This window comes from Plodia interpunctella, chromosome 9 (assembly GCF_027563975.2).
Source record: "Plodia interpunctella isolate USDA-ARS_2022_Savannah chromosome 9, ilPloInte3.2, whole genome shotgun sequence".
NCBI lineage: Eukaryota > Metazoa > Arthropoda > Insecta > Lepidoptera > Pyralidae > Plodia > Plodia interpunctella.
In genome coordinates, this window is record NC_071302.1 from 9,899,058 (window position 1) to 9,911,516 (window position 12,459).

The 12,459-nt window shown below is 34.1% G+C and overlaps 1 protein-coding gene across 3 annotated transcripts; it reads right to left on the minus strand.

Moving 5' to 3' along the window:
• Positions 1 to 386: 386 nt before the first annotated feature.
• Positions 387 to 11,648, minus strand: LOC128672596 (carbonic anhydrase 1-like). 3 transcript variants are annotated; one of them, XR_008404986.1, is made up of 10 exons: positions 11,574 to 11,648; positions 11,046 to 11,162; positions 10,335 to 10,514; positions 7,483 to 7,609; positions 6,737 to 6,839; positions 6,290 to 6,402; positions 5,604 to 5,727; positions 4,397 to 4,573; positions 3,648 to 3,755; positions 387 to 496 (listed from the first exon to the last, which is right to left on the minus strand). XR_008404986.1 is itself a non-coding variant. In XM_053749846.1 (10 exons), exons 1-9 carry the CDS (start codon positions 11,608 to 11,610, stop codon positions 3,659 to 3,661), a joined length of 1,083 nt encoding a protein of 360 aa, XP_053605821.1. In that variant the 5' UTR covers positions 11,611 to 11,648; the 3' UTR covers positions 387 to 496; positions 3,648 to 3,658. The 3 variants fall into 3 exon arrangements, 2 of the variants coding, with proteins under 2 accessions (XP_053605821.1, XP_053605822.1); XM_053749846.1 differs by having other exon boundaries at positions 4,389 to 4,573; XM_053749847.1 differs by lacking the exon at positions 387 to 496 and having other exon boundaries at positions 1,233 to 3,755.
• Between the last annotated feature and the right edge of the window lie 811 nt (positions 11,649 to 12,459).

Below are 12,459 nucleotides of genomic sequence, written 5' to 3' on the forward strand. Positions count from 1 at the left end.
GACTCGTCCAAACGCTCCATATGTTTTGTTCGGCAGCTACATTAAATGTTACGTTTATGGTGACGATTTCTTAATAAAAGTTGTTACAAAATTTTTGTTATTTATGATGGTTAAATTAATTTTTATAATTTCATACATTTTGATAATGGACTTTCCAACCAATTTTAAATCTTCGTATTTAGATCCAGCTGCATTGTTACAGTCTATGAATTATCATATTGATCCTAAATATATCTATTTTATCTAGATTATTCATATATTTTATAATTATCTGACCTTGGCAACTACCCTATTCCTAAAGACTAAAAACTCACGAACTAACTTTCTTGAGAACATTCCTGAGCCTTTGCAGTAACTTGTTCATGTTTTGGATTATTGAGATCATGGCCCATTGGGGCTCTCCCCTGGGCCTGCTCCCGTACACGATGTGTTTGCGGAGCGGCTGGATGCTTCTGAAGTTGTTGAAGTACTGGCCGGCTTTACAGAAATACCGGTACTGCAAAAACATGTGGAAATTAATATGGATGCCATAGTGGCGGGTTTGCTTTTATCATATCAGAGACAAACATTCAGACAGAATTAATTAATGTACCTACTAATTATAATCATTCATAAAGAGCAGTAGTGAACCGAAAAGTCTTAATTTTTTATAAATTGATCCTGTTATTCATAAAAAAGTTAAGCATTCTTCATGCATGCTTCATGCTAAAGAATGTTTTGTCACAAATCGCACTTTACAAAATTTTGTATACTTTAAAGTACGCTTTACATTTTTTTATAAATTAAAAGGTAAATCTTTAAGTCAGGTTTTTATTAGATAATATCTATCAATTACGAGAAATCTAATAGTTAAAAGAGATGATTTATACAAGCTTTTATTTAACTTGCCGTGTATATAGGGACAAATCATGCAAGTTAAATTTGTCCTACTGTCCCAGTGTCCGATTGAGCTTAAACTTGACATATCAAAATTATCAGAATTAAAGCTGTAATAGGTACAGGTTTAATTCTGGTGACAATTCCATTAAAACTATTTTAGTATTTTGTATTTGTTTGAAAATATTGAACAGTGAAAACATCATCGAAAAATCGATACTTACAAAATAAAAATTTTAAATTTACCTGTTCCATGAGATTTTCTCTATCCTATTTCTATTAGATTAGAATTTAGAGACAGATTGTACAATTACGGAGCAGTATCTGTATAAGTTATTAATGAAACAATAATGCTCTACTTACTATTTATTAATTTAATACTTAACTATAATTAACTTTCACATTCTACATATTGCCATGAACAATAATTTTCTTTTCGAAATATATAAAATATTCATTTTAAAAATTAATGTACAATCGATGGAGCTACCCAAAATCATTGCATATTCGTCACTATTACCGCCGCATAGAGATCAATATAGGGTAACTAGACGTGCGGTCGACTGTATACACTGTATGACAATTCGAATCCTCATAAGTTGATAGTATTCAGGAAATTATTTATATTACATAGATATATTACAATATAAATGATTAAATATTATTTCCATATTTTCACTATGTACCTAGTGGTTTCAATAGAGTATAATTTGCAAATATAATATTGCTTTTTATCCCTTTATTGGTTAGACAGAGTCAAGAGTTGTGAGGACTTATTACTGGATTTGAGACTAAACAGTTATAGGTTGCTTGCCTATCTCCTATTTAAAAAATCTCCAGTTTATTCTCCTCTTTCACCTTGATTGTCTTTTACAATCTGCGCGGGAGGAGCTAACACTACTGTTTTCGCTCCAAGAAGCATACTTAGTATTAATATTTACATTACATGCTATTAACATGACATTAGTTTAAATAAACTTACGGTAAATCTATAACCTAATCTCGTAGACTTCACAAACGTGTCCTTACTTTATATGTCATGAATATATATTGAAGTAGGAATTATCATATAATTAGAATAAGGGTGCACGCAGGGACTCACAAACACCAATATAAGTGTAACGTATTTATAAGGGTAACACATTTAATCTGATAATACGAATACGATACGATATGATAAACAACAAAATACAAAATGACAAAATAGTTTTAAAACTATTTTGTTCTTAACAAAATAGTTTTAAAACTATTTTGTTCTTAACACGTATAAAAATGTGTTTTTGTTTGTAAAATGCTTTTAACGTTAGTTATTCGGATGTAGACTTTATTATCTGTAACCGATATTAACACTTACAAACTTGTTTAGTTGAAAACAATAGATTTAAAAGTGTTATACATTATTTCTTTAACACTTTAGAAATATAAATAAAAAACAGTTTTCCAAACACTTATTTCGGTTACTGTAAAAATCCCTGTATACGGATATATCTTCCAAAATTGTAATAACTTTATTTTCTCCGTGGACGATCATCTAAAGCAGAGTGTAGGAATAATGAATGGGGTTCGATTTATAAGAGGGAACAACTTCACCTCAATTTTGAGGGAAAGTTGCGTCAGATGTACCATTACACCAACAATGCTATCATCACATCTCAATTTAAGCATAAAAGTTGCATTTTGGTAACTTTAAAAGTACTTTGCTAGTTTTAAAGTAATAAAAATATTTATGAAACTTAAAGTAGGTAATACGTAAATAATTTCTAAATAAATTAAAATGTTCAGAAAGCTGCTCATGCATAGTTATAAAGTATTTTCTAACTTATGTATCACAAATTCATTATAAATTTTATATACACTTTTCGATTCATGTTTGAAACACTTGTATATAATATCTACGGTAGTCTTTTGAACACAAATACAATGTACACAAAACTATAGCCATGTGCAATAACTATATGTTGATTATTATTCTGTATAGTATTTATATTTGAATGTTTATGGTATTTATACTCGTAAAATAGATATATATATATTTTTACAATATGCTTTAGAATATTTTCTGTGTTCGTTCAATTTTTTTTATTATCTACCCATAGTACAAGGTGCCAGGATAAATATCATGAACCTTTAAATAAAAAAATTAGACTCATGAGCATAAAATCAATGGAAAATTAATCTTATTTTAAGAATTACTTTGCTTCCTAGGTAGATGGCATCAACATAACACAGTACAACTATAATCACAATAATAAATACATTTAGAATTATTATATAATATTAATACCCGTCACAGTTAACATATGGTTCAGTGGCGCCCTCATTATTAAAATTTGGTGTTAATAACCTACTTTTGTTCCGAGAAAGATAAGCGATTTTCCAGTAGAAATATCGTTAAACCCTATAAACATGGCTTGTCGTCAATAGAGTGGATATTTTTTATTATCTGTAAGTAAAACTAGGTTTTCCACACGTAACACAAGTTTTTATAAATACACGAAACTACAGCTCGATCTTTTTTTGTTGTAAAAAGATTCAATGCTTTTATATCTGTGGACTTTTTTAAAAATTACATTAAAACAATTTCACATTATAACTTTGAAGTCTATTAAACACATTTTAAAACTAAACGTAATCTAAATAAGTAACTACTAATGAGCTAGAATTTTTTTTTTAATACCATCAATATATTGGTAAGATCTAAACACTGAATGTTGCGTTAGACCACTGAAACATTATTAAAAATGATGGCGCCACTGTGTCACGGGACTCACTATCAAACCTGTCAGTACGAATAGTGTCTCAACACATATAAAATCGGTTGCTTGGTTGTAATATATACTTCAGGTACTTCTTTCGCCTTAAATCCTTGGAATAAGAATCTGCAATAAATAATAAATTGTGTTAGCTTTATCGTTGCAATGATAAAAATAAACAAGGATATCTTCATGTTGGCGTACGGCGGCAAAATAATAACTTTTTAAACTGTTCCAGTTTTTCTTTCTTATTCTTTCAAAACTTCCAGTTTTCGATTTTGAGCACTGATGTGACAAATGTAGTACTATGTACAGTCAGCATTAAATTATTATGCCAATACAACAAATTTTAACATTTCGTAATTTTATTTTCACGATACGGATGATGAAACTGAGTCGGTATCTAAAGAAACCGATGTCAAAACATTTTTCCCTTTTCGCATTTTTGTCTTTTACATTACAAAAGTTGACAATGTGAAGTAGAAATAAGAAGTATACCTATATGTGTGTTAAAAATAAAAAGAATACCTCAAAGCGATAACAATGCGTCAACTTCGGCAGCTTTAGTGTGCCCGGCGAATGACGGGTTTGAAGTGAGAGCGGTAAGATACTCGTATGTGAAATAGTAAGTAGTGATCGTAAATTTTAAGGTTATAATTTAGTTTAAAGAACCGAAGACAGACGGACGATGATGCTACAGACAATGCTCTCAACCTAAATATTAGCTCCATTCAGTGTCCCTGAAAACAGAAAACTCACAAACTAACATTCTTGAAGAAGTCCTTGAGTGTCCTGACGAAGTGGCTCATTGCTTTGACTATCGTAGGGGTTTGCAACTCGGCCGGGGCCGGCTGGTGGGATGTCCTGTAAATTATGTGCTTGTCCAAGGGCTGTATACTTCTGAAGTTGTTGTAGCCAATGCCCGTTTTGCCGAAAAATCGGTACTGAAAAAGAAAAAGAAAATTACTCGACATATAATCTTCTTTCTTTCTTATAAATAAACTAAGGCAATATTATAAAGAGCTAATGTTTGTATGTAAATTCGCATGTAATATTAGAATCTACTCAACCGATCTGGTAAATTCTTTCACAGATACTTTTATGTAAATTTCTGGATTGGCTTTGTGTTCTGATTTTTTTGGTAACCAAATTTGCGATAGCCGGCGAAAAAATTCGGTCGGTCGAACAAAATTTTTTTGTGAACTTATGCAAACGCGAATCAACGTGTATTGCGTTGCTTTTATGTAAGATTTTTATTACCGCGATGAAAAACTAGCAACGAATGCGTACTTGAGATTTTTTCAATTTTATAGAACTTGTAAAAGATTTTTTGATATAAATTAATTCCGAGGTGAATAAATTACACTGCATGATATTCAAATAGGTATTTATTAATTCCACTATATTCTATCATAATACATAGAATATAGCGGAACTAATCCAAAAGTCTACTAATACAAAAGTATTTAAAAATTATGTAGGTAGATTAAATCCAAAAAGTCGGCAAGATTTTCTTTCAATAGTGAGAAGAATCCCGTTTATTTTGATATTATACTTTTCAATATGCGCGGTAGGAGCTGGCTCATTCTTCTCTTCATAGTCGTATTCCTCATGACTGAGGGTCGTGGTCATTACATGGAACGAAAGACACGTAACAACTTTCTTGACATTATTAATGGAGTGCCATTGCCTTCTCCATTTCACACACAAGTTAATAATCAACACGTGTTCAGGTTTCCTCACGATGTTTTTCCGTCACCGGAAGCACGTGGTGATCGATGAAAACTACTATACATGAGTCAGATTGGTATACAAACTCATGTGAGCACGAGTAGGATACGAACCTGGGACCTTTCGTACCACAGGCGGACGCCTTAACCATTACACCACCACCGCTGGCACATTAGGTGTATGTTATTATTACGCTACCAGTCCAGAGGAGTTATATATATTTTAAAAAAAATATCGTGTTACCTGTTCATCAGTGATGAATATGGGCATCTCGAAGAGTATCCAGACGACCACTTCGTTACATTGCGGCGTGGTGAGCGACCCCGCGTATGTGTAATAAGAATGCTTGTCTGCGCTCAGGAGTTTGCTGTGATCATTCAAATTAATCAACAGAAATCAGGGTTAAATCGATCAATAATAACACGATAAATCTCCAATAAAATATTTTTGGTCGAATCATACCTAATTGAGATATATATCTAGGTACGTCTGAAATGTGTTAACTAACCAAATTGTACCTAAAGACTTTTTCATTTCTTATTTTCATTAAAAAACTAAATAAAAGAATATTGGCTTTGTAGAACTGAATGCCTCAATTAATTAAAGTTCCTTTATATTAAATCATTTTATTTCTCTTCTATTTCTATCTGCTACATTTTAACGTCTTACAAATACAAACCATTTTTCACAACAACAATGTCACTCTATGAGATAACCATAAACAATATATTATAATAAAATATAATCTTTAAATGTGGTGGCTGTCCACTAACTTACTTATACTCAACAAAGAATATAAAGTATCCTTACATATTATAAAATAGAAGTCCCGCCGATTTCATATTCATATTCTTAACGGCGCATGGCCACTTGTAGTTACAATAATAAGGTCAAGACTTAGTACCGTTTATATATAAAACTTGTCTTACTTGAGGTCCATGACGACACCGCTAATTCTAGAACCTTCTGTGACAAGGTTGGGGATATGCTGCATTAAGTCATCATCCACGGCATACTTTCTGTCTGCGAACTGTGATAGAACCTAGGTACGAAAAAAAATGTTTGGTGTAGCCATTTTGTTGAAATCGGGAAAAAAAATATCTACTCACTCTACCCTGTAGATTGAGTGAACACATGGATTTAGTAAGTACTTCGCACGAGTACTTTACTAATTCCATGAGTGAACAATGTTCATCGTGTTTATGTTTCTTACCTGAAATGTTAACTCTTTATTTTCATGCTATCATATCGGCCAGAGTTTGATCGCTCGGCGATTGAAAAATCCCCCATTTTCTTCCATTCGTCTCTTTACACGGGGTAAAGGGGTAAAGGTTGCAGTGGGACACAACATCCACAGGCTAGACAAAAAAACTCACGTTACAAAACACGGCAACGATGGCCAATCCGTCGCCCTCGTTGAGCGCATGCTCCACGTCCAAATCCGCACGAACATGTACGAAGTGAAGTTCCATGGGGTATCTGCAAAAAAAAAAAACAAAAAGCAGATAAATCTATACATACCTATAATAAAACTTTATATAGGTATGTATAGATTAATATTAATATCTACCATGTATAGCTACATGGTAGATATTAAAGAAAGATAACTATGGAGGGTCTTAATGGAACTAATAGAAGGCAAAACAATTTTTTTAGACTATTTGTCTGTAAATCACGCAAAAACTTCTGGATGGAATTAGATGTGATTTTCACAGCTGTATAGGGGATAGTCTAACTTAAACTCTGGTCGAGGTTTGGTTGAGGTTGAGTTGCTTAGAACCCGAGATATTTACAATTATATGTTATAAGCGGACGCACGAAGCTAACGCGGGCGAAGCCTCAGTCAAAAGCTAGTAAACATTAAATTATTTGAGTTACTTATTTATGAAAATGATAAAACAATTTCTGCAGATTTGTATTCTAAACAAACTTATATATGCGTTTATGAACACAGAAATCATCTTCCAATTTTATGCAGTCGCGTAAATGGTTCCCTGTCGTATCTCATAATTGTATGCATCATGTCTTCGAATGATGACCGTATGTACTCGTATAGTCATCATTTGAAGACATGACGTAAACTACATACACTAGAGTTATGGCTACTAAAATAGGAACTCACTTTTGTCCATTAACGGCGTGCTCGGAAAGCCAGTGGAAGTGCATCTGCTCCAGCCGGTACTGATGCTTGAGGGGACCTCCAGAGATCGTGGGGTGCATCGCCGGGTCGCCTTCTGTGCTGAACTGCACTGGAAATCGGGAGAGATTGATTGAGTGCATGTTAACGGAGACTATAGCACCTAATACTACATTTTATGGAAGTATATTGATTGAATTCAATTGGAAATGTCATTGGAAAATCAGTATAGGTAGTGTAGGTATATATATTTTCCTTCCATCAGCACTTGATCACAATCATAATATGTTTCAGTATACCTTTTGACCATGTACTTTATTGTGTACTTACATTGTTATATTACTGATAAAAAATTGTACATAAATTTATATTTAAAAAATGGTAAGCCCTTCTGGCATAATAGGGACCAACACTGTTTGAATGAGTTTCTTTCGGCATTTCTTCTCAGCAGTGGTCGTTCCGAAATGCTAGTAGTTTGTAGCTTTGGTAAACATCATTTAATTTAGAATATGACGTGAAAAAGTGCCTGTGAAGGCCTAATTTCTGAATAAATGGTTTGATTTGATTTGTAATTGGAAGGTAGGTTGCTGCGCTCGGGTTGGTTGCAGTGGGAATAACGTTAGATATAAATGATGCATTGTTTGAGAAAAAACGGGAAGCAATCCCGTACTCGGTAGGAACCCAAAAAGTATTACATTATAGAGGTGTGTATAACCGGGTCTTTAGTCGTTTCGCACCACAAGCGATTCGACCCGCGGTGCGAATTGCCCCAAAGCCCTTTTTGAATAGGATCTTTCAAATATTTATTTGAATGAGTCAATTCGGACTGTAGTGAAACAAAACAGTTTTCTTGTTGGATTGGTGAATGTAGGTTGTACAGCCAGTCGCAAAATAACAGGACAACCAACCACTGTTGGCTGTGAAAATAAAGTAGGTACCTAAGTTAACTTAGTATTTATTAAATTTAGGAAATAAAGTACATGAAATATAGTCACTTTTATTAAATATGTACGTACCTGTTCCGTAATTCAAAATTTACAATTTTATTATAATTAAGAACGCCGATTGACTACTAAGAAAAGATATTATAACTACAACATAGCACTAAATTCATACAAATTAAAATAGAAACATTTGTGTAACAACAGTTTCGAATAAATTTTAAACATCTTTTTCATAGTCGTATTCCTCATGGCCATGGTCGTGGTCATTACGTGGAATGAAACACACACAACAACTTTCTTGGCATTATTAATGGAGTGGTTTGCCATTGCTTTCTCAATTTCACACACAAGTTCACAAACCAGTGTGCAGGATTCCTTACGATGTTTTCCTTCACCGGAAGCAAGTGGTGGTCGTTGAAAACTTACTATACATGAGTCAGATTGGTATACAAACAAACTCATGTGGCACGAGTAGGATTTGAACCTGGGACCTTTCGATCCACAGACGGGCATTACACCAGCACCGCTTCAATTTTAACCATACTAATATTATAAAGATAAAAAAGATACTGGGCCGATTTTGATTTAACATAGGCTACTTTTTATTATGGTTTTACCCGAGCGAAGTCGGGACTCGGGCTGCAAATAAAAAAAAAGCTACCTATATTAAAACGGTTCAGTCGATTGTCTGCTTGACACGGACAGACATACAGATACACAGATACGTTAAACTTATATCTTTTCTTTTTCTGTCGTCGGTTTGAATAAATTAATTTAATAAAAAGTTACAATTTGGTTAAAATTTGGTTTCAAGTTACCTACATTCTACCCTTGTGCCAAATTTATTAAAAATCCTACCCAAACATACCTATATTCACACACATTTATCAAAATATATCCCTCTACTTAACAGTATTTACAATATCTGTCTGTTTGTTAATCATCTGATTGGCGTTAAAATGTAAGCATGCGATCGCGACTGTAATTGATAGCATGTGTAATTACAGCAATTACTTATAGCATGCGAATGCAAAGCGGATTAGATTTCTCCTCAATTTAACCAAAATGTAATATATTATCTATGGACAATATGTTGCGATTTTTGTACACACACCATAATTTTGTGAGGACACACAGGTCTTTCACTGTGCAAGTGTTAAGAAGAAATTCTTACTGTTGGTCGTTCTGTTTTTACATTTTATGCTTTTCTTTCACTATGTACTTTAAGGTTTTTTATAGTTACTAGTAAAATTGTATAAATAATAATATTGGTAAGCCCTTTTGGCATAATAACAATACAATTCCTTTCGGCATTCTTTTCAGCAGTGCATGGTCGCTCTAAAATGCGTGTAGAAAAGAATATTATGTGATCTTTTGTCTTTGTCGATGAATCTGGCCCTGTATAGTTCTTTTCATGCTTAGGTTTCCCTTATTCGCCTTGCACGACATCGCAATGGGAGGATGAAAATTAACGCCTTCATTTAGGCATCGACTTGGCTTTGTTTTGATTTCATGAAACCGATCGATTGATGATTCACAATAATAATACAAACATTGAAAATAATCACTGATGATCTCATAGATCACATCTTTATGATGATAATGATAAAATAATAATTATTTTCAATTTCGTGACGAATTTATATCACATGATTGTAGTCTTCTCTATTAGAAATAGTTACATACGAACGACGCCAAATTGTATGGGTCTGTGACTCCTCCAGGCAACAGCTAGACCAAATCCACGCCGTATAATAAACTCTGAATACAATTATATCAGTTCCCATTAGGGAACACGTGTTTTTTTTGTCACGTGTTGAATGCAACAAGATTTTCTTTAAGACAATAGATGCTTTTATTTTGTTTTTTTTTAAACTAACAAGTGATACGTACGGGTGTGTCCATTGTTAATGGCAGAGACCAGCACGTTGTCATACCCCCTGAACTGCAGTGGGCCGTACTTGATGAACTCTCTCCTGTCGTCCACTATCACCTTGGATGTGACGATGTCAATGGGCGACTGCCTACTGCCCATGCCGTGACGGCACATCCTGCCCGGCCACTCGTATTCCACTGGAAGAATAGTATATTATAGCTAATTAGATATTGCCCGGGGCTTCGCTTCTGTGGGAATTTTGAGTTAAAACATAGCCTTTCTACTGGTGAAAGAATTTTTGAAATCGGTTCGGTAGTTTCGGAAATTATTCGCCTTAAACCTACAAACTCACAAACCTCTTTATAATAATAGCGATCTCGACAGTCTTCGCACGGCGTTATTAATCTTACCCTTACATATCATTAACAAACAATCCTCTGCCGCGTCTGTCTGTCGTGATAAACTAAAAACGTATGCACGGATTTTCATGAGGTTTTCACCAATAGATATTCCAAGTTAAATATAATTTCGTCTAGCATTACGATTTATTCATAAATGGCAATTCCGTGCCATATAACTTTATTGCTTAAGAAAACGCAGAGGCACAAGTAACAAAAAGTGATAGCAAGGCCGGACTTATCCCATGGAGGGATCTCTTCGAGTTGAACCTTTTTTTATACTATTTGATCCATCGTTTTACGGTAAAAGTAATTGAGAAACAAACTTACCATTATATCTCCAATGGAAATTGGGCCGAAAGTCAGATTCCAAATCATTGTCACGGATGATGCTTGATTTCTTGAGGTCCGGGTACTTCAAGTGGGCAGTCTTGGACATTACCAGATCTGTAAGTAAAAACCAATAGAGGGCTTTTATGGCATAGCGGGCAAACGAGCATAGAAATCAATATAACGGGCAAGCGAGTTGGTAAGCACTAATCAATCATGGTAAGCAAGCACCGCAGTCTGTGCCACTGATAAATTGTTTTTAAAAAAACGTTAGCCGATTTTTTAACGATTACATTATGTCATTACCTACTTGAGAAAATGGTAATATTAAGAATAAACAAAATCCAAAACAAAACCAAATGAACACAGAATCACAAAAAATTGCACAGGCACTCACAGACCAACAAAGATCACATAGACTCGAATTCTCTATATGGTATGCCCAAATGTTAAATTAACAGTCAACCTTTGAGTCATATTTTGGTACAATAGAGTTTAAATATAAAAAGCAACCAAATTTCCACCCACCTATGAGAAACACAGTAACTAATACACACTTTGTCATCTCGAGAATCAGGTGTTGTCGAGCCTAAAACTCTTCAGGGAATGACTCTCTCCCGCGCTGTTCTCATTGGTTTAATCATCCTATTGTTATATTGTTGTGAAAACAGTTCTGAATTAAAGAATTTTGTACATGTTTTGTTGTATTGTGTATAAAGAATTCGAATTGGCGTTCGAACGGGGAAAACAGTGGCAGTTTTGGGAATAAAATGCTTCACAGAGTATTTATGAACAATAATATGCCGAAATTCGTGTCAAAGCTGAATGGGGGCATGTGCCTCTGGAGAGATATTTCCTAGGAGGGCCGGCCTGAAGTGACGTAGGGCCCGAGGCTGAGCTGTTTTAGGCTAGGTTTGTTTTCAGAAAAAATGTTGGAGCAACTGATGAAGCTAGGCGAAGGTTCATATCCACATTTATTCATTTAATAGCATTTGGTAGTAATATAGATGCAGTGTATTGTTTCGGTCGAGTTGAAACATGTACAAATTCAAATTCAAATCATTTATTCAGAAATTAGACCTTCACAGGCACTTTTTCTCGTCAATTTTCATATTTATAGTTATTTCTCACAAGCTACAAACTACTATGATGGCAAATCAGTACATACAATTATGCCAAATCAGTAGTGTTTGTGAAGATTACGATTTTAGTGCCCATCTAATCTTTGCTCCCTGAGCTGGCTGTAGTCTCATTGGCCAAAGGTTATCCCCTGGGTACCAAACGAATCTGGAGTAGGCACGACTTCTTACAAACTACTTAATAAAGTAGAAGAAGCTTTCGCAATGTGTCGCAAAGATTCGAAACTTACGTTTCTATGTAAAGATTGACACAATTTCCTATATCGGTGATAGAC

Coding starts and splice junctions, on each gene's coding strand:
- LOC128672596 (XM_053749846.1), bottom strand. CDS start 11,610: ATGACAAAGTGTGTATTAGTTACTGTGTTTCTCATAG. Junction 11,163..11,573: donor AGTTACTGTGTTTCTCATAG/GTGGGTGGAAAT, acceptor TTTTACTTACAG/ATCTGGTAATGTCCAAGACT. Junction 6,840..7,482: donor CACGCCGTTAATGGACAAAA/GTGAGTTCCTAT, acceptor TTTTTTTTGCAG/ATACCCCATGGAACTTCACT.